The sequence below is a fragment of the Elephas maximus genome, chromosome 2 (assembly GCF_024166365.1).
Source record: "Elephas maximus indicus isolate mEleMax1 chromosome 2, mEleMax1 primary haplotype, whole genome shotgun sequence".
Taxonomy (NCBI): Eukaryota; Metazoa; Chordata; class Mammalia; order Proboscidea; family Elephantidae; genus Elephas; species Elephas maximus.
The window spans coordinates 118,913,045-118,934,501 of NC_064820.1; the positions used below are offsets into that span (position 1 = coordinate 118,913,045).

At 37.5% G+C, this 21,457-nt stretch overlaps 1 protein-coding gene across 1 annotated transcript in view; it reads left to right on the forward strand.

The window, feature by feature from the left end:
* The window catches only part of MAN2A1 (mannosidase alpha class 2A member 1), a 180,989-nt gene that overhangs the window by 54,721 nt on the left and 104,811 nt on the right, over nt 1-21,457 (forward strand). The window contains exons 5-6 of the mRNA XM_049871853.1: nt 12,048-12,175; nt 20,583-20,756. Of these exons, the coding sequence (XP_049727810.1) occupies nt 12,048-12,175; nt 20,583-20,756 (302 nt within the window). The remainder of the gene's footprint in view (nt 1-12,047; nt 12,176-20,582; nt 20,757-21,457) is intronic.

Here is a 21,457-nt window from a genome sequence, read left to right on the forward strand (position 1 = left end):
TGTCTCTTGTCTTCTTTTCTTATAAATACACCAGTCATAAAGAGATTAGGGCCCACCCTGATAACCTCATCTTAACTGATTACATCTGTAATGATGCACTTTTCAAATAAGGTCACATTTACCGGTACTGGGGGTTAGAATTGAACATATATTTTGGAAGGACACAATTTCAGCCCACAACAAGTACCATCAGTTAATATTAAAAAAACAAAACAAAACAAAAACCCATTGCCATCGAGTCGCTTCCAACTCATAGCAACCTTATAGGACAGAATAGAAACTGCCCCATATGGTTTCCAAGGATCGCCTGGTAGATTTGAACTGTTGACCTTTTGGATAGCCGCTATAGCTCTTAACTGCTATGCCACCGGGGTGCCAATGGATATAGTATATCCACCATATTGCTTGAACTCATTGCTATACCAAGAATGCAAACTATTACCTACTTTTTCTACCATCCTCTTACATCTTTTTATCTAGGTTTATAGATAAGTGAACTTTATCCTCTCTTAACTCTGCCCGTTTGCTTATTGAAATAGGGGAAATACTTGTAGTTTACTTTTTCAAATAATAAGAATCCAAATTTACTGAGTTGCCCTAGAAAAGTGTACCTTTAGCGTTCTTATACAGGCTAATTTATTATGCATTTTATACAGGTCAGATTTTATGGCATTTTACCAAAGGCTACTGTAAAATTGACAGAACGGTGAGATGTTAGTATGTCTTGTGGTGTTCAGTGTAAATTGCAAATTTGGAGTGTGTTTAGAGCCAAAAGATACTTAGTATTTCATCAAAAGAATCAAAGCAATGTATTACCAGTGTCTAAAATAAGGTCAGTAGTTGAAGTAGCAATGTACATTTGTATTAGTATGTGTTCTAACCCAGAGATTCAATGATGGAATTCTTGGCCTCTTACACTGGAGACTGGGTTTGATTCCTGCCCAGTTCATCTCATATATAACCATCACCCATCTGGCAGTGGAGGAGTGACTGTCACCATGTTGCTGAACAGGCTTCATTGGAGCTTCCAGACTAAGATGGACTAGGGAGAGAGACCTGGTGGTTTACTTCTGAAAATCAGCCAGTGAAAACCCTGTGGATCACAACGATCCGATCCACAACTGATTATGGGGATGGAAAGCATTTTGTTTCCATTGTAAATGGAGTCACCATGAGTTTGGGCCGACTTGACAGCAGCTAACAACAACTGCATTCTACCCCAGTCCTTCTAACTCCAGTTCATCTTGAGTGAAAATGGCTCTGGTTTACTTCTACCTCTCGTTTACTTCAGCTGCTGGCTTCTGTTTACACCATGGATCCTAGTAAAGGCCACGACGGACTTCTCAGTTGCTCCATTCGTTGGGTACTTTGTGTCTTCAGGGAGGAGTTGTTTGCAGTATTGACACTGACCACTCCATTCTTGAAATTCTTTTCTCTTTGGCTTCTATGATCCCAAGCTCTTTTTCTCCTGGTTCTGTTTCTGTATTGCTGAGCATGTTTTATCACCTCTTCTTATTTCCTCTCTGCTCACTTCTTTAATGTTTTGGTTCTCCAGTATGGGGGAATACCCCTTGGTCCTTCTCTCTCATTTTGTGTGCTTGTCCACACTCTTGTTTCAGTTACCGGCAGTTTGGGCTACTTCTTGATCTAAAGCTCCAACCTAGATATCTTTCTTCTTCCCTAGTTAATGGTTAATCGCTGCAGCTAAAACTTACTGGATGCTTACTATGTACTAAGTATGTTCTAAGCACTTACATTCAGTCAATCCTCCAGCATTCCTATGAGTTAAGAACCTTTATTATCCTCATTTTACTGTTGAGGAAACTGAGGTAGAGGTGCTAGGGAACATGTCCAAGGTCATCCAGTTTGTAAGTGTGGAGTCAGGACCAGAGGAAGGCAGCCTTGTCCCAGATTCAGTTCTCATAACAACTGTGGCACCAGCCTTTCAGTCTGCTGTTTGTTCACATGCAGTCAGTCCCTAAACCAAAACTAAACCCATTGCCGTCGAGTCTATTCTAACTCGCCCTATTAGGACAGAGTAGAACTGCCCCATAGAGTGTCCATGGCTGTAGTATTTATGGAAGCAGACTGCCACAGCTTTCTCTCGTGGAGTGGCTGATGAGTTCAAACCACCAGCTTTTTGATTAGCAGCCCAGCACTACCCACTGCACCCTCAGGGCTCCTCACTCAGTCCCTATCAAAAACACAAGAAAAGGAGCTTTGGTGGCACAGTGGTTAAGAGTTCGGCTGCTAACCAAAAGGTCGGCAGTTCAAATCCACCAGGCGCTCCTTGGAAACCCTATGGGGCAATTCTGTCCTATAGGGTTGCCGTGAGTCTAGATTGACTCGATGGTTCTTAGACCTTGTCAATTCTGCCCCTTTAATAGCTCTGCAGTCTGACCACTGATATCCATCCCTATTGCTCTTGTTTTGTATTGTTATGAAAATCTCTATCCAGTCTTCCTTTTTCCAGCTGTGCCATTTCTAAGTTGTCTTCCATTTTACTGACAAAGCTATGCTTCCAATGTGTGAATCTAGTCATGTTCCTTCTTTGCTTTAAAATGCTGCAGTGACATTTCATTGTCAAAAGCTGAAGACCAACCTCCTTTGGCTGGCACATATAGACTCTTCTGTCTGCTTCTTCCTTACTTGTCCACCTTTGTCTTTAATCTCTTCCTGCCTCACAGGAACTATGTGGGTGTCCTCAGACACATGTTATTTCATAATCCTAAGGAATTTCCCCATACTTCACCTTGGATGTTTTTCTTTTTGTGCATTATATAATCTCAGTTCTACTCATTTTTTAAGACTCAGCTGAAATATTAATTTCAAAGCCTTTCGTTATTTACCCTGTCATTCATTCAAAAATATTTACTGTACTAGGCTCTGGGCATACAGGAGGTGAACAAGACCAACCTGGTCCCATCCTAGGGGCAGAACAGGGAAGACATATAAACACAGTATTACAATGAAGGAGCCTTGGTGGCACAGTGGTTAAGAGATGGCTGCTAACCAAAAGGTCAGCAGTTCAATATACCAGCCGCTCCTTGGAATCCTATGGGGCGGTTGTACTCTGTCCTCTAGGGTTGCTATGAGTTGGAATTGACTCGATGGCAACGGGTTTCGTTTTTTGGTTTATTATAATCAAGTGTTTTCTTCCACGTGAAAGGAGGGGATCTAGGAAGGCTTTCTGAAGCAAGTAGTATTCAAGCTGAAACCTGAACGGCACTAGCGTTAGCCAAATTCTTAAGGGGGTGATACAGGGGATGGGGAGGTATTCCAGGTTATGAGAAGAGAATTCTGATTTATGGGTCAGAGTTTAGCAAGAACACAACATGTTGAGACACCTGGAAGAAGTTTATTATGGCTGCAGCCCTGGGGGGAGGGGACATGTGCACAGGCCAGGTAATGTGTGATCATCAGGGAGATGCAAGTTCAAACTACTAGTAGAAACTAGAATGGCTAAAGTTAAAATGACCGACGACCTCAAATGTTGATGAGTATGTGCAGCGACTTGTACGTGTTGCTGGTGGGAATGCAAAGTGGTAAAACCACTTTCTGAAAACCACGAAAGAGTTTTCCAAAGTTAAACGATAAACCATATGACCCAGCAATTCCGCTCTTAGAAATTTACCCAAGGAAAATGAAAACATGTCCACAAGAAGACTTGTACACACACTTTCTTAATGTCTTTAAACTGGAAATAATCCAAATATCAACCACCAAGAGAATGGACTGAAAGTTTATGGTATATTTCTACAATGGAGTACATACTACATCAGTAATAAAAAATAATGAACTACTGAAATGTACAGTAACACAAATGAACCTCAAAATCACGTTAAGCAAAAGAAGCCAGACCAAAAGAATAAATATTGTATGATTCCATTTGATGAAGTCTAAGAATAGACAAAATTGATCTATTCATTTATACAAATCAGAATGTCAGAATGGTGTTCTTTTTAGGGAGGTGGGGGAATTGATTGGAAAAGGGCATGAGTTGATGGAAATATTCTGTATCTTGTTTTGAGAACTAATTACAGGGGTAGAAACAATTGTCTGAACCCATCAAATTGAACACTTACAGTATATGTTACTTCTATCTCAGTTTAAAAAAAGATGTAAAAAAGAAATACAATACAGCCGTAAACATAATGATGTATGTTTCTACCTGCTGACATGGAAGCGTGTTCATGCTATAGTATTAAGTAAAATAAGTTGGTTAAAAACTGTCTACCATAACCGCTTGTACATTACAGCAAGACATTAAGAGTGTGTTCTTTTGTTCTTCAAACTGAAGTACTTTCTAATTTATTTTGATTGAGCATTTTCTAATTTGGAAAAATGACTGAGGACATGAAGTAATATTTACTATACAGCGAAATATTTAAATTATACTCCCTGCTTATTAAAATTTTATAGAAACTATTGATTCAACCATCTAATATGAGAACTGTGTTTTTAATTTCATGGCCATCTTAAGGAATGGTTTTGTTAATCTTCAGTGCATAGGAGAAATCACGATATAGCATTTAAGGTTAGAAAAGTTTTTTTAAATTTATTTTTGGATATATGCCTAAGTATATAAAGGGTCCTCAATGAAAGGCAAGGTGACTGGCATCTTCTGTCTCCTTGTCTTCTGGTTCTTCTCACAGGAGGTAGCTACTGTGACTATCTCCCGTTCGTTTTTCCAGAGGCATTTTATAGATATACAGGAGAAGGTATAGTCCCCGCTTGATGTGTGTAGATATACGTATTATACAAACGATAGTGTCCATGTGCAGTGTGCTCTGCCATGCTTTTTACCTTTCAGTAAAGAGGGGCTCTTTTTCTTCTTAAAGGCTGCATAAAAGTCTGTTTTATGGATGTGCCTTAATTTATTTTACTAATCCCAACTGATGTTTTTGTTCTTGTCGTATGTTAATGCATAGAGTGCATCCTTAATGTATATAACGCTTTCATTTTTTCTCAATACTTTTACATCTTTTCTCACTTTTTTTGAATGTTTATGCATATGTGCGTTTTAAAATTAAATAGCTACTGTCAGCAATATGTGAGAATGCTTAGTTCCACACATCCTGACATCACAGCATGTTATCCAACTTTTCGATCTTTTCTAATCTGATAGGTGAAAAGTGGCATCTCATTGAAGTTTTAATTTGCAATTCCTTCTGGATGAGGTTAAATTCTTTTCACATTTTTAGGAGCCAGCTCTTCGTGAAATGTCTTTCATCTTTTGTCTGTTTTATTTGTGGGTTATCGGCGTACCCTTTTCTTACAGTTTTATACTTACACGGACATTGAGTGTTATATGGAGAATGAAACAGACATGATTCCTGCCCTTATGGAGCTAACAGTCTTTTGGGGAAGGAAGACAGTAAACATACAAATATATAATTACATTTTGCCATAAATTGGATGAAAGAAAAGCATTTGATTTTATGAAAGATACCATAATTTAATGGAGTTTGGGTGGGATGTGGACCAGTGAGGCAACTACTGGGAGAGAAAACATTCCAGGCAGAGAGAGAGCGTGGATAGCGAACGGAGAGAAGACAGGGATGGCTGGAACGCAGTAAGGACAGAATGACAAGAGATGACTAATTTGCCATCGATCCCACATACTCTAAGTCTTTAAAGAAAAGTGTTAATAATAGTTAAAGGTATACAGTGAGTTTCCCCAATTATTACGTGAGGGGTTTTTAAACAGATCTTATTTTTACTCTCTTACTAGACATTGCCCATAAAAGGGACGTGAATTGGATAATCTGATAAGTGGATGTCTTTAGGCTGTAAATTGATTCATTGGGGACCTCCCACCTTTTGGAATTTTCCATTTAACTAATTTTTTAAATTTAAGAATGAGTTCCTGTACGTCATCTTGTATTATTTCATATTTCCCCAAATGTGTGATTACAAAGTCAGCTGATTTTCTCTTGTGAAATTAATTTGTGATTCTTCAAAGCTCACTAAATGATGCATTGTCTGCTACTAAGTTGTCTGCAACGATTTCCCCATTAGGGAAAAAAAGCTCCTTGACTGTGTCCTCCTGTGCGTGATCAAATTCCAAACGTGATGGTTCTACGTAGGGGGAAGTGACACTCAGAGAAAATGATTTGCAACGTTTTGTGCTTTGCGTTAAATTCTTGAGTGTAAATTCTGCGTCTTAGGCAAAGTGAGGCGTGACAGATACGCTCAGCTCAATTTTGATCAGTTATTTTCTTAAGCTTTTTATTCCAAATTCTCCAGTATGTTAAAATAGTAGAAACATAGGAGTATGTGAATGTCTTTTAGCGGTAGTTACAAGTCAGCTCGCCATTTAAAAAAGGGAAACAGGGGAGTTGGTAATTTTGAAAGTTAGTACCTGGTTTTCTAATTTCTGGAAAACTGTACTCCTTAAAAAAAAAAAAAAAAAAATTTTTTTTTTTTTTTTTTTAGTACTCCTTTAATTCCCTCATTTTCGCTGTGTCTTTTCACTTTCCTCAGTGTTTGTCTTATATGCCTTCACAACCTGTGTTTGCCTCTAGATTTTGTGTTTATTAGAAAAATCATTACGTATACTTGTAAAAAAGTGGGCCAGAAACCAGAGCACCTCTTGGTAGAAACAAAGAGTGGGGTGGACACGTCTTTTTTGATTTTGTATTCCCATGCCTATCAGAAATACAGCTCAACTGATGCTTGTGGAACACTTGAATGAATAGAAATGTAGAAGCATTCTTATTTCTTTGGATTAAAATTTTCTCTGGATATATGTATTTACTGTCTTGATGGTTTTTTAAAGTTTTGAATGCCCAGTTGTAATTTGTTTTAATTTTATTTTTGTCTTACCACTAACAATAATGGTTTTATGCATGGTATCTTTTTAATCTAGCTTTTCTGTTACTCTTTATTTTTCTAAGTGACAATTTCCTAATGTGTTGTTTCTATAAGGAAAAAAGTCCTTGTTTTTTGTACCTATCACTAAATAATGATGATCATTACCATGCTTTTCAACAGGTCTTGTTGTTAGGTGCTGCCGAGTTGATTCCAACTCATGGCGACCCTGTATACAACAGAACGAAACACTGCCTGGTCCTGCACCATCCTCACAATCATTGTTATGCTTGTGTCCATTGTTGCAGCCACTGTGTCAGTCCATCTCATTGAAGGTCTTCCTCTTTTTCGCTGACCCTCTACTTTATCAAGCATGATGTCCTTCTCCAGGGACTAATCCCTCCTACAACATGTCCAAAGTATGTGAGACGCAGTCTCGCCATCCTTGCTTCCAAGGAGCATTCTGTTTGTACTTCTTCCAAGACAGATTTGTTGGTTCTTTTGGCAGTATTCTTCACCAGTGCCACAATTCAAAGGTGTCAGTTCTTCTTCAGTCATCCTTATTCATTGTCCAGTTTTTGCATGCATATTAGGTGACTGAAAATACCATGGCTTGGATCAGGTGCACTTTAGTCCTTAAGGTAACATCTTTGCTTTTCAACACTTTAAAAAAGGTCTTTTGCAGCCAGTTTGCCCTATGCAATGCGTCTTTTGATTTCTTGACTGCTGCTTCCATGAGTGCTGATTGTGGATCCAAGTAAAATGAAACCCTTGACAACCTCAATCTTTTCTCAATAGGTGGGTCAACAGTTTTCCTCATAGTTCTTTGGACCATTTCTCTTTTTCATTATTTCATCAGATATTTAAGTGCCTGCCACATATGTTCTGAATATAGGCGTGAACATGCAAACTTGGCACTTATGTAATTTCTGAATTTGTTTTTTGGTTGAACAGGTCATACAACAATTGCTCTTGCCTAACAAAGCGAGCATTTTACATCCAACCAAACTTTCCTACCTGTAAGAGTCTTCTGGTTTGTAGTCTGGTTTTTACCATTCTTATGTATGGCTTAAAGTGTGATGGACTAGGAAAAGTGGGTGGTTTTTAATGAAATAGGATTACTTATTCATCTGATTATTCTGTTAGGTGTCCAGTCATTATCACACTACTTAGATTGTTGCTTTATGTTATCTATTTTTTTCTATCAGATGTTTAGTCTGGCCCACTGGAGAAGCTGTGTGTCTTAGTTATCTAGTGCTGCTGTAACAGAAATACTGCAAGTGGGTGGCTTTAACAAAGGGGGGAAGTTTATTCTCTCAGTGTCTAGGAGGCTAGGAGTCCAAATTCAGGGTGCCAGCTCCAGGGGAAGGCTTTGTCTGTCGGCTCTGGGGGAAGGTTGTTGTCATCAATCTTCTCTGGTAGAAGAGCTTCTTAGCTCAGGGAGCCCAGGTCCACAAGACGCGGCATTCTTCTAGGTCTTGTTTCTTGGTGGTATGAGGTCCCCATGTCTCTGTTAGCTTCTCCTTTTTATATCTCAAAAGAGATTGATTTAAGATACAACCTAATCTTGTAGATTGAGCCCTGCCTCATTAACATAATTGCCGCTAATCCCGCCTTATTAACATCGTAGAGGTAGAATTTACAACACGTAGGAAAATCATATCAGATGACAAAATGGTGAACAATTACACAATATTGGGAATCATGGACTAGCCAGGTTGACCCACATTTTTTGGCAGGACACAATTCAATCCATGATACTATGCAAAGAAGTTTCTCTTTCTGGCTTTCTGTTATGACATTATTTTTGCCTATTATGACCCACTCATTCACTTTTTTTTTTTAATTGTGGTAAAAATATATGTAACAAAACACTTGCCAATTCAACAATTTTTACATGTATAATTCAGTGATATTGATTATGTTCATCATGTTTTGCAACCATTACCGCTATCCTTTCCCAAATTATTCCACCACTATTAACGTAAAGTCAGTGCCTCCTAGGGAGTAACTCCTCCTTTCCCCCTCCATCTTGCCCCTGATAACCACTAATAAGCTTTGGTCTCTATACATTGGCCTGGGGATCATACAGTGTTTGTCCTTTTGTGACTGACTTATTTCACTCAGTATATGTTTTCAAGGTTCATCCGTGTTGTATTTGTAGCATGTATCAGGATTTCATTTCTAGTTATGGCTGAGTAATAGTCCATTGTATGTGTAGAGCACATTTTGTTTATCCATTCATCTGTCGATGGGCATCTAGGTTATTTCTACCTTTTGGCTATTGTGAATAGTGCTGCAATGAACATTGGTCGACACGTTTCTGTTTGTATTCCTGCTTTCAGTCTCTCGGGTATATATACCTAGGAGTGGGGTTGCTAGGTCATATACTAGTTCTATATTTACCTTTTTGTGGACCACTAAAGTGTTATCCACAGCACCTGTACCATTTTGCGTTCCTACCAGCAATGAATTAGGGTTCCAGTTTCTTCATATCCTCCCCAACGCCTGTTATTTTCTGCTGTTTTTTTTAAATCATAGCCATTGTTGTGGGGGTGAGGTGGTATCATGCACTTTTCTTGAAAGTGTATGTGAGTATGCTGTTTTAAAACATGAGCCCCTTGGCTTCCATGACATAATGTTTTGACTTACCAATGCTGGGCATGTAAAAGCGAACAAAACAGCATGTCCTAGTCCCTGATCTCTTGGAGCTTACATTGTAATGTCGATGGAACTGAGGAGAGAAAGAGGAGACACAGATGTGAAGAAGATAATTTTGGATCGTGATAAATGCTATGACATAATAGAGTATGGGGGTACAGTCTGAGTCTTGATTTAGCTTGGGTGGTTAGGGAGACTTACCTGGGTAAGTTATATTTGAGCTGAGACATGAGGGCAGCCGGGACCAGCCATGCTGGGAAAGATACAAGAGAAGAAAATAGGTAAGAAAATACCAGAAAACATTTTAATGAGTGGGAGGCTTCCCATGCCTCTCCAAAATTAATAGATGGGATTGTCATTAAAGTAACCATTTAGGCATCGTAGGGAAGAGATGAATTATTCACAAATACGGCTGGGAAAAGTAGTTGTTGTGTATGGTGTGTTATTCTTTGCTTGGTTGGCTATTTCTTGGAGACCATTCGTAAAGGAACGAATTCTCTAGCAAAATGAAACTCATTAATATAGATAACAAAAAACCCACCACTGGGGTGATTTTTCCATTTGTTTTTCAGATTTCTTCATCTGTAGTTACCTATTCTTTATTCAAGAGCAGCAAAGAATTTGTTATGACTCATTTATTTCTGCAAGTTTCCAAAGAATCTGCTCATTGGAGGTCAAGTTTCCATGTTTGATGGCCAGAGGTGCCAAGTACTGGTCATAGGCATAAGGTGCAGGTGTGGTCCGTGGGCTTCAGGGTGTGGCTAAGTCAGGCTAACGCCAGGGAGATGAGAAAAAGAATGAAGTAGGAGCGAAGACACACTGGCATAGGACTCAGTGGTGGTGTTAGTTGCCATGGAGTCTGCCCTGGACTGATGCTGACCCCGTGCACAATGGAAGGAAACGTTGTCCGGGCCTGTGCCATCCCCATGTGGATCAGACAGCGTTCTGTAGCGATCCATAGGGTTTTCATTGACTGGTTTTCAGAAATAGATCACCATGACTTTCTTCCAAGTCTCTCTTAGTCTGGAAGCTCTGCTGAAACCTGTTCAGCATCATAGGAACTGGCAGACTTCCGCTAACAGATGGTGGTGACTGTACGTGTGATACATTGGCAGGGAATCAAACCTGCACCTCCTGCACGGAAGACAAAAACTCTACCACTAAACCACCTTGGTTAGTTGTGTTCTTAAATGCTTTTTTTTTTTTTAGATACCTCCAGCTTCTCGTAGCTTTGGGCCTGTGAGAATCTAAGGGTCTACTGGACATTAGAGTTTCTTTAGACACTGTAGTGAGTCTAAAGACTCATTACACATTACACACATATCCTGTGTGAAATTCTATTAATAGTTTGTGATCCTTATGCCAAAACAGATATAATTCATTTCTTTTTGATTTCATACAAGGACTTTTATTTGTTTGTTTGCTTGTTTTTGGTTATAAATGGTGTGCATTATCACCTTGGCTGCTGGTTATATGATCATGCATATGTTTGAATAAATCAAATATTGTCCATGCTATGGTTTCTGTTACATGCTTTGTAGAAAAATATTTATTTGTCCTTTGTGCCTCTCATCTGCTTCAGCTAAACTTGGCTTGGTACTTAACTGTAGGCATCAGTGATCTACATTCTCAATACCGCAGGCTCTTTTCTCTCTGATATTTTACACTGTTGCTCAGACCTTCTTGTTGGAAATTGACACCGTCCTATGGGACTTTTGAAATTCGCTTAAATTCTTGACTTTATGCTCTTCCTCAGGCACTTTTTCAAATTCTTAATAGTTTGATTTTTTTTTTTCTCCTTAGAGGAATGTATCTTCTTGTAACAATTCAGTTTTACTAGAACTTGGGATCTAGTAACCTTGTATGATATTATGGCTAGGGTGTACCCAGCGAATAGATAATTATGTTAGAGGCTTTTCCCACAATAATGAAAAATAAACTATATTAGCCCACATTTCAACTGAATCTGGAGCCAAGTACTTAATGATGCGGTCTGTATTGCCAGAAGCATGTGATATTTACTAGCTTTACCTTTATTATTATTATTCTTTGGCAATTTGTCTACATGATTAACTTCTCAGTGTCACAAAAACTAAAGTAAATATTGATTTTTCGATATAGGTGTGTTGAAACAAACACAGCACTTAAAATGACAGCCCTCCAATAAATACTCGTCAAGGATATACTCTGAGTAAAATCACATTGTTAGGTGTTCTGAAAGATTCAAAAATAAATCAGATGTCAGTTCTGACACCCAGAATCTTTGAGGCTGTGTGGGAGATTATACTCTTATGAAAAGAAATCTCCAAAGTGACTCATAGGGCTTTGCCTGGGAAGAAGGGGGTCACACCTAAGACGCTTAACTGAGGGTGCTTTATCGCCAGGGCCACAAAGTTGAAATTCATTCACTGATTTAAAATTTGTGTGTGTGTGTGTGTGTGTGTGTGTGTGTAACCACTAGTAAAAATAGTAGTTGTATTTAAAGGTTGTCTTAAATGTTTATGGTATTTTCATTTTTTTATCTGAACCTTTTCTATATTTTTTAATATAAACTCTTATTATTTTCTCTCTAGTTTACTAGAAAATGGTCAGCTCGAAATTGTGACAGGTGGCTGGGTTATGCCTGATGAAGCTGGTCCACATTATTTTGCCTTAATTGACCAACTAATTGAAGGACATCAGTGGTTGGAAAAAAATCTAGGTATGTATTAATATCTTTCCCTTTGTTTGGGCTACCTTAGAGAATTAATTTTGAGAATGTTAGGTGAGGCTCCTGTATTTTTGCAAATAGCTAATTTTCCTAATACTGATAATTATTGAATGATTTATCCTTTTCTCATTAATTTATAATTTTTCTTTTAATTTATAAACTCTGTTAACATACTATGATCAGTTTTAGGGCCCGCTAACCTTTTTTCACCTATTATTTTATAATTTTTAATTAATTTGAGGGTAATTTTTAAAATTCTAAATATTTCCTAGTGGGATTTTAATTATCTTACATATTTATTAGAACTCTTGACTGTAAGAGGCAAAAAGCTAATTTACTAGCTTAAGGAAATAAAAATCCAAAAACAAAAAAACTGAAAGAAGGAAAGAAAGATATTAGCCGTGTTATTAGGAATTGCAGGGATATGGTAACTTTGGGTAAGGCTGGATCCAGGGTATTCAAATTATGTTGTCTGGACACTGTCTCTTTGGGCTCTACTTGTGTTTGCTTGACTTCGGTCTTCACGTTGGCTCTCTCCACATAGTGAATAAGATGTTCCTAGGCAGCCAGGGACACTCAGCTTCCCAGTCTAGCAACTAGGAGAAGGAGCTTTTCCCTAATCCTTACCTGATCTGACTGACTTGGGTTAGGTGCTTATCTTTGAGCCAGTTATTGTGGCCAGAGTTACGGGAACTGAAATCACAGAGGCCTGATCATTTTGTTGGAAGTTGTCTTGGGTGAGAAGGAATTGTGGAGGGAAGAGTAAGCCATACCTGAGTCATGTGAATGGATCCTCTGTGGGGAAGAGGAACCCACTATAGCTCACAAAAAATTGGGACTAATTGAAATCTTTATGATATCTAATATATGTATTCTGCAGCATGGTATGTAACTACTTATTCAAATATATCTCTCAGTACAATTTTGTTTCTTCATGGTAAGTGTACGTATTTTTATTGAGACTCTTTCTAAATATTATATTATTTTTTAACATCTCCCCCACCCCATTATATTTTTCTCCTTATTTGGAAATAATTTCAACTTAAAGTTATAAGAATATTACAAGGAACTCTCATACACTTTTCATCCAAATTCTCCACTTACTAACATTTGCCATGTTTCTTTATTTTTTCTCTTTCCACATGTTTTATTGTTGTTGTTTTTGTTACTGTTATTATCTGAACCATTGAGAGTAAGCTGCAGACATCATACCTGTGCAGAGAAGAGTTAGTATAGTAGGCCTGAGACTGCAGGCCTGTTTGCAACATTGGGCCCTGGCTGGCATCTGGGAACTTGGATTTCCAAATTGATAAGGGGATCTCACTGTGCCTAAGCTGTTTGTGTAAACAGTGTGGTTTGTGCTAAGCACCCGCTTTCCTTCTGGGAGCCTGGAATCCTGGTATGTACTTGGCAAAAGGTGCCTTTGTAGCCAGCCCCAATTAAAACGTTGGACATGGAATCTCTAATGAGTTTCCCTGTTCGACAGCATTTCACGCGTATTCTCACAATTTGATACTGGTGTTACTGTCTTTCTATTTTATTTTAGCCATCTTGGTGTGTGTGAAATGGTATGTCATTGTGATTTTGATTTGCATTTAAGACTGATAATGTTGAGCATCTCTCCATGTGTTTATTGGTAGTTCATGTATCTTTGGAGAAATGTCTATTCAAATCCTTTGCCCATTTTTATTGTTGATGCCTACAAGTTCTTTATGTATTCTGCATACAGGTCCCTTGTCAGATAATCATGTGAAAATACATTCTCCCATTCTGTGGGTTGTCTCGCATTTGTGGGTATCCTTTGATGCACAAAAATTTTTAATTTTGATAAAGCCCAATTTGTCTGTATTTTCTTATGTTTCTCATGCTTTTGTGGTCATAGCTGAGAATCCATTGCCTAACCCAAGGCCATGAAAACTTACTGTTTTTTTTCTATGAGTTTTATAGTTTTAGCTCATATACTTAGGCCTGTGCTCTATTTTGAGTTAATTTTTATGTATGGTATATACACCATATTTTATTACATTGTTCACATTTTCTAGAACAGTGGCATAGGATAATGATAGTGGGCTTTCTTGTCCCAGATTTTAATGGAAATTTTTTAGCTGTACCATACTAATTATCATATAATCTTTTTTTTTTCTTTGACCCCAGACACTACTCATCAAAGTGGGATGTTAACATTGTCTTTGTGAACTATGTTATGCCATTTGACCTCGGTGTCTATTATTTTAAGTAGAGATTGTTTATAGTGTGTAGAAAATTTCTTTTCTTCCTAGTCTTTTTCAGTTTTCAGTTAGCAGTAGGTATTGAATATTACTGGATTTCTTTCAGACGTCTTTTAATATTATATAGCTTTTCCTATTCCATGGATGGCAGTAATTTGCTCAATTAAAAAGTCATTGAGCTCCTGAGATAAATTCCTTTCGGTTTTGTTGCTCTTGAATTCAGTTTGTTTAGTGTTTTTATTTATGATTTTTATGTCTGTTTTCATGAGTGAGATTGGTTTTCTTTTTAATGTGCTACATTTATATGGTTTTTTATTTGTTTACTTAATAAAATGAATTGGGTAGCATTCCATCCTTTTGTGTTTCATAAGAATTCATGGACATTTGAAAAGAATTTACTGCTAAAATTCTCTGCCTACAGGGCCTTTTATTAGAGGTAAAATTTTTTGATAATGCTGAAAACTTTGCCATAATTATTAATATAATCTAATTCCTATTGAAAGTATAAATTTTTAAAATTGACTTGGTCAGAAACCCAACCTCTTTATAGTTTTAAACAGTATTTTATTGTATAAATAATATGCTTTCAAATGTGGGACAAGACCAAAAGTAATATATGTTAGCAGAAATTAAGGCAAAATCTTCCTATCCCTACCATTCAGAGAAAACTACTGTTGTGATATATAGAACATTATAAAGCAGAGAGAGTAAAGTTTTTTTTTTTCCCCCCCACAAAACTGAGATCATAAAGACCTGCTGATTTTTTTTCTTTTAAGTCAGTGCAGATATTTTTGTGTTTCCTTCTCTCTTTCAGCTTGTTCTGTTCTTCTCATGGAGTTGGTAAGGCATACCTGTGCACACAAAGCACACATTTTAACTCTATTTCTCTTTCTACAAACCAAAGGCAAGGGGAAGGGAGGCCTCTTGTGAGAGAGCATACCCATTCATTTCATTCTTCTGGCAGGAGTCAGCACAAGCAAACTGCAGAAATGGAATTGGTGCGTATTTCTGCAGCCCAGGCAGAGGGCTGCAGCAGTGTGACAGGATCAGCCCAGGAGTGTGTTCTTGCTACCCCAGGCTACCTGGAGAAGAGCAGTGCTGCCCTCGATAAGGCTCAGGTGGTTTTTCCCGGGGGAGCTCCTCGCAGTAGACACAAGGGGGGCTCAGCCACTTCTCTCTCTGCTCCATCCCCAGTATTCTAACACACTTAACCAACACTTATCACAACAAAATTGTTTACGGTTTTAGACCTACAGGCTTCTGTGAATTTAGTTGGTAGCTTGTTGAGCACCTAAGTGAGTCTTACCACATGTTTCATAAAGCTGAGGAAGCTGAGTCCAGGGAGACCTTTCTCAGGAGTTCCTTGGACTCAGTTACTTTCTTTTTAAGTATGTGAAGTTTCCTCTTCCTGTAGCTTTGTCTGCATCTCATAAATTAGGATTCTCAGTTTTGTTTTCTAAATAGGTTAGAACTATGTGTTATTCTGGAGATTTTATTTTTACATTTGGTTATGAAATTTTACATTTTAGTGTTTGTTGTTGTTAGTCAATTTTTGACTCATAGTAATCCTATAGGAAACCCTGGTGGCGTAGTGGTTAAGTGCTACGGCTGCTAACCAAAGGGTTGGCAGTTCGAATCAGCCAGGCACTCCTTGGAAACTCTATGGGGCAGCTCTACTCTGTCCTGTAGGGTTGCTATGAGTCAGAATCGACTCGACGGCACTGGGTGCTGGGTAATAATCCTATGTGACAGAGTAGAACTGCCCCATAAGATTTTCTTGGCTGTAGTCTTTACAGAAACAAATCACCAGACCTTTCTCCCACGGAGTCGCTGGGTAGGTTTGGACCGCCAACTTTTTGATTAGCAGCTGAGTACGAGCACTTAACCATTGTGCCACCAATCTTTGGTTATTAATTTCTGCATTTTTGGACTTTATTATTAAAATTTGAGTTTTTAAGTTTTTAAGGTTTTGCGTTTTGTTCAAAATAAATCTGTTTTTGTCACTACTCTATAACCTCTTGTAAACTATAATATTAAATATACTTGAAATAACCCAATTTCACTTTATTATTATTATTCATGGTCTTATTTTTAAGTTTACCAGATTTGTCAAAAAATGAGTTTTGTGTTATTCTTTTTAATAGTTGTTTCCTGTAGTGTTTATTTGTATTTCTAACAATTTTTATATATTTTCTAATGCTATTTTTGCATGAAGGCAGAAAATCTTTGTACGATCTTTCCTGGTTTTATCAGTAAACATGCCCTGTTTATAAAATTTGGGAACTTTTTTTATATTGTACTTTTTCCTAAATTTGCTTTTTCCCCCTTCTTTAAAAGAATATATTATTTTGCCCGTACCAAGGAAAACCCTAACTGGGTACTGGGTTCCTCGCTACATCTTTTCCTAGAGCTCATCTTCATTTTATATCATAGTTACCTTTCAGTCATTCTTTAATCTTGCAGACAAGTTGCTATCTTGTAGATCAAGTGATTTTGATGTGGAGAGGATCACCAGTGATGCTATAATTGTTTAATGGACACTAAAATCTCATTTTATTGGCATTTCTATAACCTTTAGTGTTGACTGTTGCCCTTGTTTGTAGGCTTGTTCGGCCCTTGTTATTTGGGACGACACATTTTTTTATTTTGTAATTTAATTAAAAAAAGATTTCATGAAGGACTCCCATATGCTCTGTACATAGATAAACTTGTATACATATTTTTTCTGAACCATTTGAGAGTTAGTTGAGGCATTTTGTCCTTTTATCATTAAATATTTCAGTGTATATTTTCTTAGAAATTAGGACTTTTTTCACATAACCAGAATACAGTTACCAAATCAGGAATGTTAACGGTGATTCAGTACTACAGTCTAGCTCATAGGCCATATTAAAATTTTGTTGGTTGTCCCAATAATGTCTTTTCCAGCACTCCCCCTCCCCCACCAGGATCTAATCCAGGTAGGGTCATGTATGACATTTAGTTATCTAGTCTCCTTTAATCTGGAACAATTCCTTAACCTTTCTTTTGGTTTTTTGACCTTGACATTTTTGAAGAGTGCAGGCCAGTTAAGTTGTAGAAAATTTCTCAGTTTGATTTTGTCTCTGTTTCCTCATGATTCAATTCAGGTTATGTTTGTTTTTTTTTTTTGTTCTTTTCTTGGCTGAGATATTATTGAAGGGATGTTCTGTTTTTCCACAGGGAATTGTATCGGTAGACACATGGTGTCTGTTTTTCCAGTGTTGGATTAATTGCTTAAGGTGTGTTAGCTAAGTTTCTTCATTGTATCATTACATTTTCCCTTTTATAATATCTGTCATAATTAATTTGTTGGAGATACATGGAGAATAGATAAATATTCTCTTTCTCATCAAACTTTTTATGTTCCAGTTTAGCATCGATTAATGATTTTCTAACTCCGTTGTTTCTTCTATAATTGTTAGTTTGCAGTCTACTAAAAGTCAGAACTTTCCCTTTTATTTCCTATTTACTTGTTTGTATCAGTGTGGGCTCATGTATTCTTATCTTGCTCAATAGGCTCTCATTATTTATTTTAATGCCCCCCTTGTCTCAAATATGGCCAGTGGGAGCCCCTTCAAGCTGTCTACTGAGTTATTTTGACATAGCCCAATGATTCTTTGATTACTTCTTTACTTTCCCATCTAAGATATGTTCTAGGTTTATCTGTCCCAGTCTCAGACCTTGGATAAGCCATTTCTTTGGGGAGCTGTAATTACTTTTAAGGGAGAATGGCATTTTGAGGCCAAGGTCTGGGAGCAAAGGTGTGTTTATTAGTACTGAGGTGTTTTTGCTTCTAAGCCCTCCTAGTGTACTGAGCTAAGAAATACGTGTGTGTGTGAATACACATACACATATATATCTGAATTTTTATATTTACGTATTGAATAGCATATGTTAGTACTGATGTCTCCTATTCCAATTCAATATCATAGGATACATTCTACTTTCCCACATTTTTATATTTGTAATTCCTTTCCTTAAGAGTGAAAATCTGGCTCCATTGTCCTCAGTATATTTACTCATTTGCTGAAACCTAGGATACACGAAAGGTATTAGATTTAGAATTGTTAACCCATAAAAAATACCACCACAAAAAGCAAGATTACCAATTAAAGTCCACTATTTGTTTACAATTTTCTGGAGGTAAACTACAGATGGTGAATGTACAAATTCTTAGTGGTCAGTTCTTTGAGTTTTGACAATGCATATACCACATACTCTTGATCTCCCAAGTGTTCTGATCTTTCCCTCTTAGTCTTCTTTGCCGGCTTCCCATCTTTATGGCATTCTTTGGGATTCTGCAGAGTTCTTTTCTCTGCTGTCTTTCTGTTACTCTGTGCAATACCTAGTTTCATGGTCTTCTATGCAGCTAGAGTCAGGATCAGGATTAACTCATTTTAGTAACCTAAGACCTCTCATAAGGGTGGTACAGTGGTTAAAGTGCTTGGCTGCTAACCGCAAGGTTGGTTGGTTTGAACCCACCAACTGTTCCGTGGGAGAAAGATAGAAAGATGTGCAGCATGCTTCTGTAAATATTATTGCCTGGAAACTCTATGGAGTAGTCCTACTCTGTTCTGTAGGGTCACTATTAGTAGAAATCGACTTTATGGCAATGGGATGGAAGGGCCTCTTACAGATTTAGATATATGGAAGGTGTCAAATAGGTGTTTGAATGAAAAAAATTGTGTACATCAGTATTATTTATGTTGATTTATAGGTTGTATCTAGACAACCTTATTTTAGAAACCTGAGTAAAGAAAAGGGCAGATGGGTATAATGGTAGATGAATAATCTATTTCATTAATTCTACTCTTTGTATTTATTATTTTTTAATATTTTATCCTCTCTTCTTGAGATATATCTTTAATTGATTGGTGTGAGCCAGGTGTATAAAATTTCACTGGCCTCTTGTAGGTACAAAGAAAGCACCAGCATCAAATATCTTAAGACTTCATGAAATTGTTGTTAGGTGTCATGGAGTCAGTTCTGACTCACAGAGATCCTGTGTACAACAAAAAAAAAACACTGCCTGGTCCTGCACCATCCTCACAATCGTTGTTATGCTTGAGCCCATTGTTGTAGCCACCGTATGCATCTATCTCATTGAGGGGTGTTCCTCTTTTTTTGTTGACCCTCTAGCTTTACCAAGCATGATATCCTTTCCAGGGACTGGTCCATCCTGATAACAGGTCCAGAGTATGTTAGAATGAGTCTTACCATCTTGTTTCTTAGGAGAATTCTGGCTGTATTTCTTCAAAGACAGATCTGTTTGTTCTAGCAGTCCATGGTATAGTCAGTATTCCTCATCAATATCATAATTCAAAGGCATCAATCCTTCTTTGGGCTTCCTTATTCATTGTCCAGCTTTTGCATGAATATGAGGTGATTGAACAATACCATGGCTTGAGTCAGGTGCACCTTAGTCCTCAAGGTGACATCTTTGCTTTTTAATGCTTTAGAGAGGTCTTCTACAGCAGATTTGCCTCATGCAATACATCATTTGATTTCTTGACTGCTGTTTCCATAGGGTGCAGTTATTTTGGCCAGTTCAGTGACTGTGTTAGAGGGTGATTTGAGGCTATTCTAAAAGCATGAAAGACAGCTTAAAAATCTGTAATGTTGGGACTGGGGAGGATAGGTTGAAAAGAGTTACCCTGTATTACATAGTAGCTAGTTGCTGGGTTATCCAGCTTCACAGACCACAGGAACTGTGCAATCCTTGAGGACAGAGACTTGGTCTTCTTTGTTTCTCTATCTCCAATGAATGACAGCAGCATTACAATGGTTATAAAATGGCAGAACTTTTATTTCAATTCCAAATGGCTAACTGCAAAAACTGTAGAGTAATCTGATGTGCTCAGCATGACAGAGAGAAAGTGTGATTAGTTTCCAGTGAACATTCCCCTGCTTCAGCCTTGGTGGACATGGCAATGGCAGGGTCCCCCCTTCAGAGAATCTTGCTGGGACTGTTTGATAAAGGATAATGCTGGGTAGTGTCTTTGTCTTATAACCTAGGAGACCATGGAACTCTGATGGGTCTGAATGTGTTGTGATTTCTTTTTATTTCATTTGTCAATTGAAAAATGAATTAATAACACTTATATTCTTTATATTTATATTATGTTTATATTTATATTCTTTACCAACAGGAGTGAAACCTCGGTCTGGTTGGGCTATTGACCCTTTTGGACATTCACCAACAATGGCTTATCTTCTGAAACGTGCTGGATTTTCTCACATGCTTATCCAGAGAGTTCATTATGCAGTTAAAAAAAATTTTGCCTTGCATAAGACGCTGGAGTTTTTTTGGAGACAGAATTGGGGTATGTAGGGTTTCATTAAAGTTGAATATCTCACTTGACCTGGATGTTATTTCATAAGACTTATATATTTTTTTTTTTTATATACTTATGAGGTTGTGGATTTTATTTAGAGTGTCAGTCCTGCAAATCAGGTTGGCTAAAGATGTTAGGTGCTGTGGAGTTGATTTCGACTCTTCGTGGCCCCTTTGGCAGAGTGGAACTTTCCCATAGTGTTTTCTAGGCTGTAATCTTTATGGAAGCAGATCACCAGATCTTTCCCCATGGAGCCGCTGAGTGGGTTCGAACCTCCAACCTTTCGATTAATAGCCAAGCACTTAACTGTTGCACCATCAGATACACACATACTCTTAATATAATTTTTTTCAAATATTGTATATATAGCAAGATTCATTTAAGCAATGATGATCATATTTATCAACTGGACTTTATAGATTCTTTTTTATGTCTAAAGGAAGTAAATAAATATAATGTGTATTCATTTTACAAATAATACTTTCCTTTGCTTCTAATTTATAAAGCACGTGTTTATCACAAAGTTGAACGTGCGTTTGAACGTGACTGATATCCAGTTGTTATCTCATATTCCGCCAGAGTTCCTTCCTTCTGTCTTATCTCTGCATCTTGTAAGAATTGCCTTTTAAAACCATTATTGTGTTCTTCTAGAATGGCCTTCGTGTTCCCTAATTACTTGTTTCCACGCT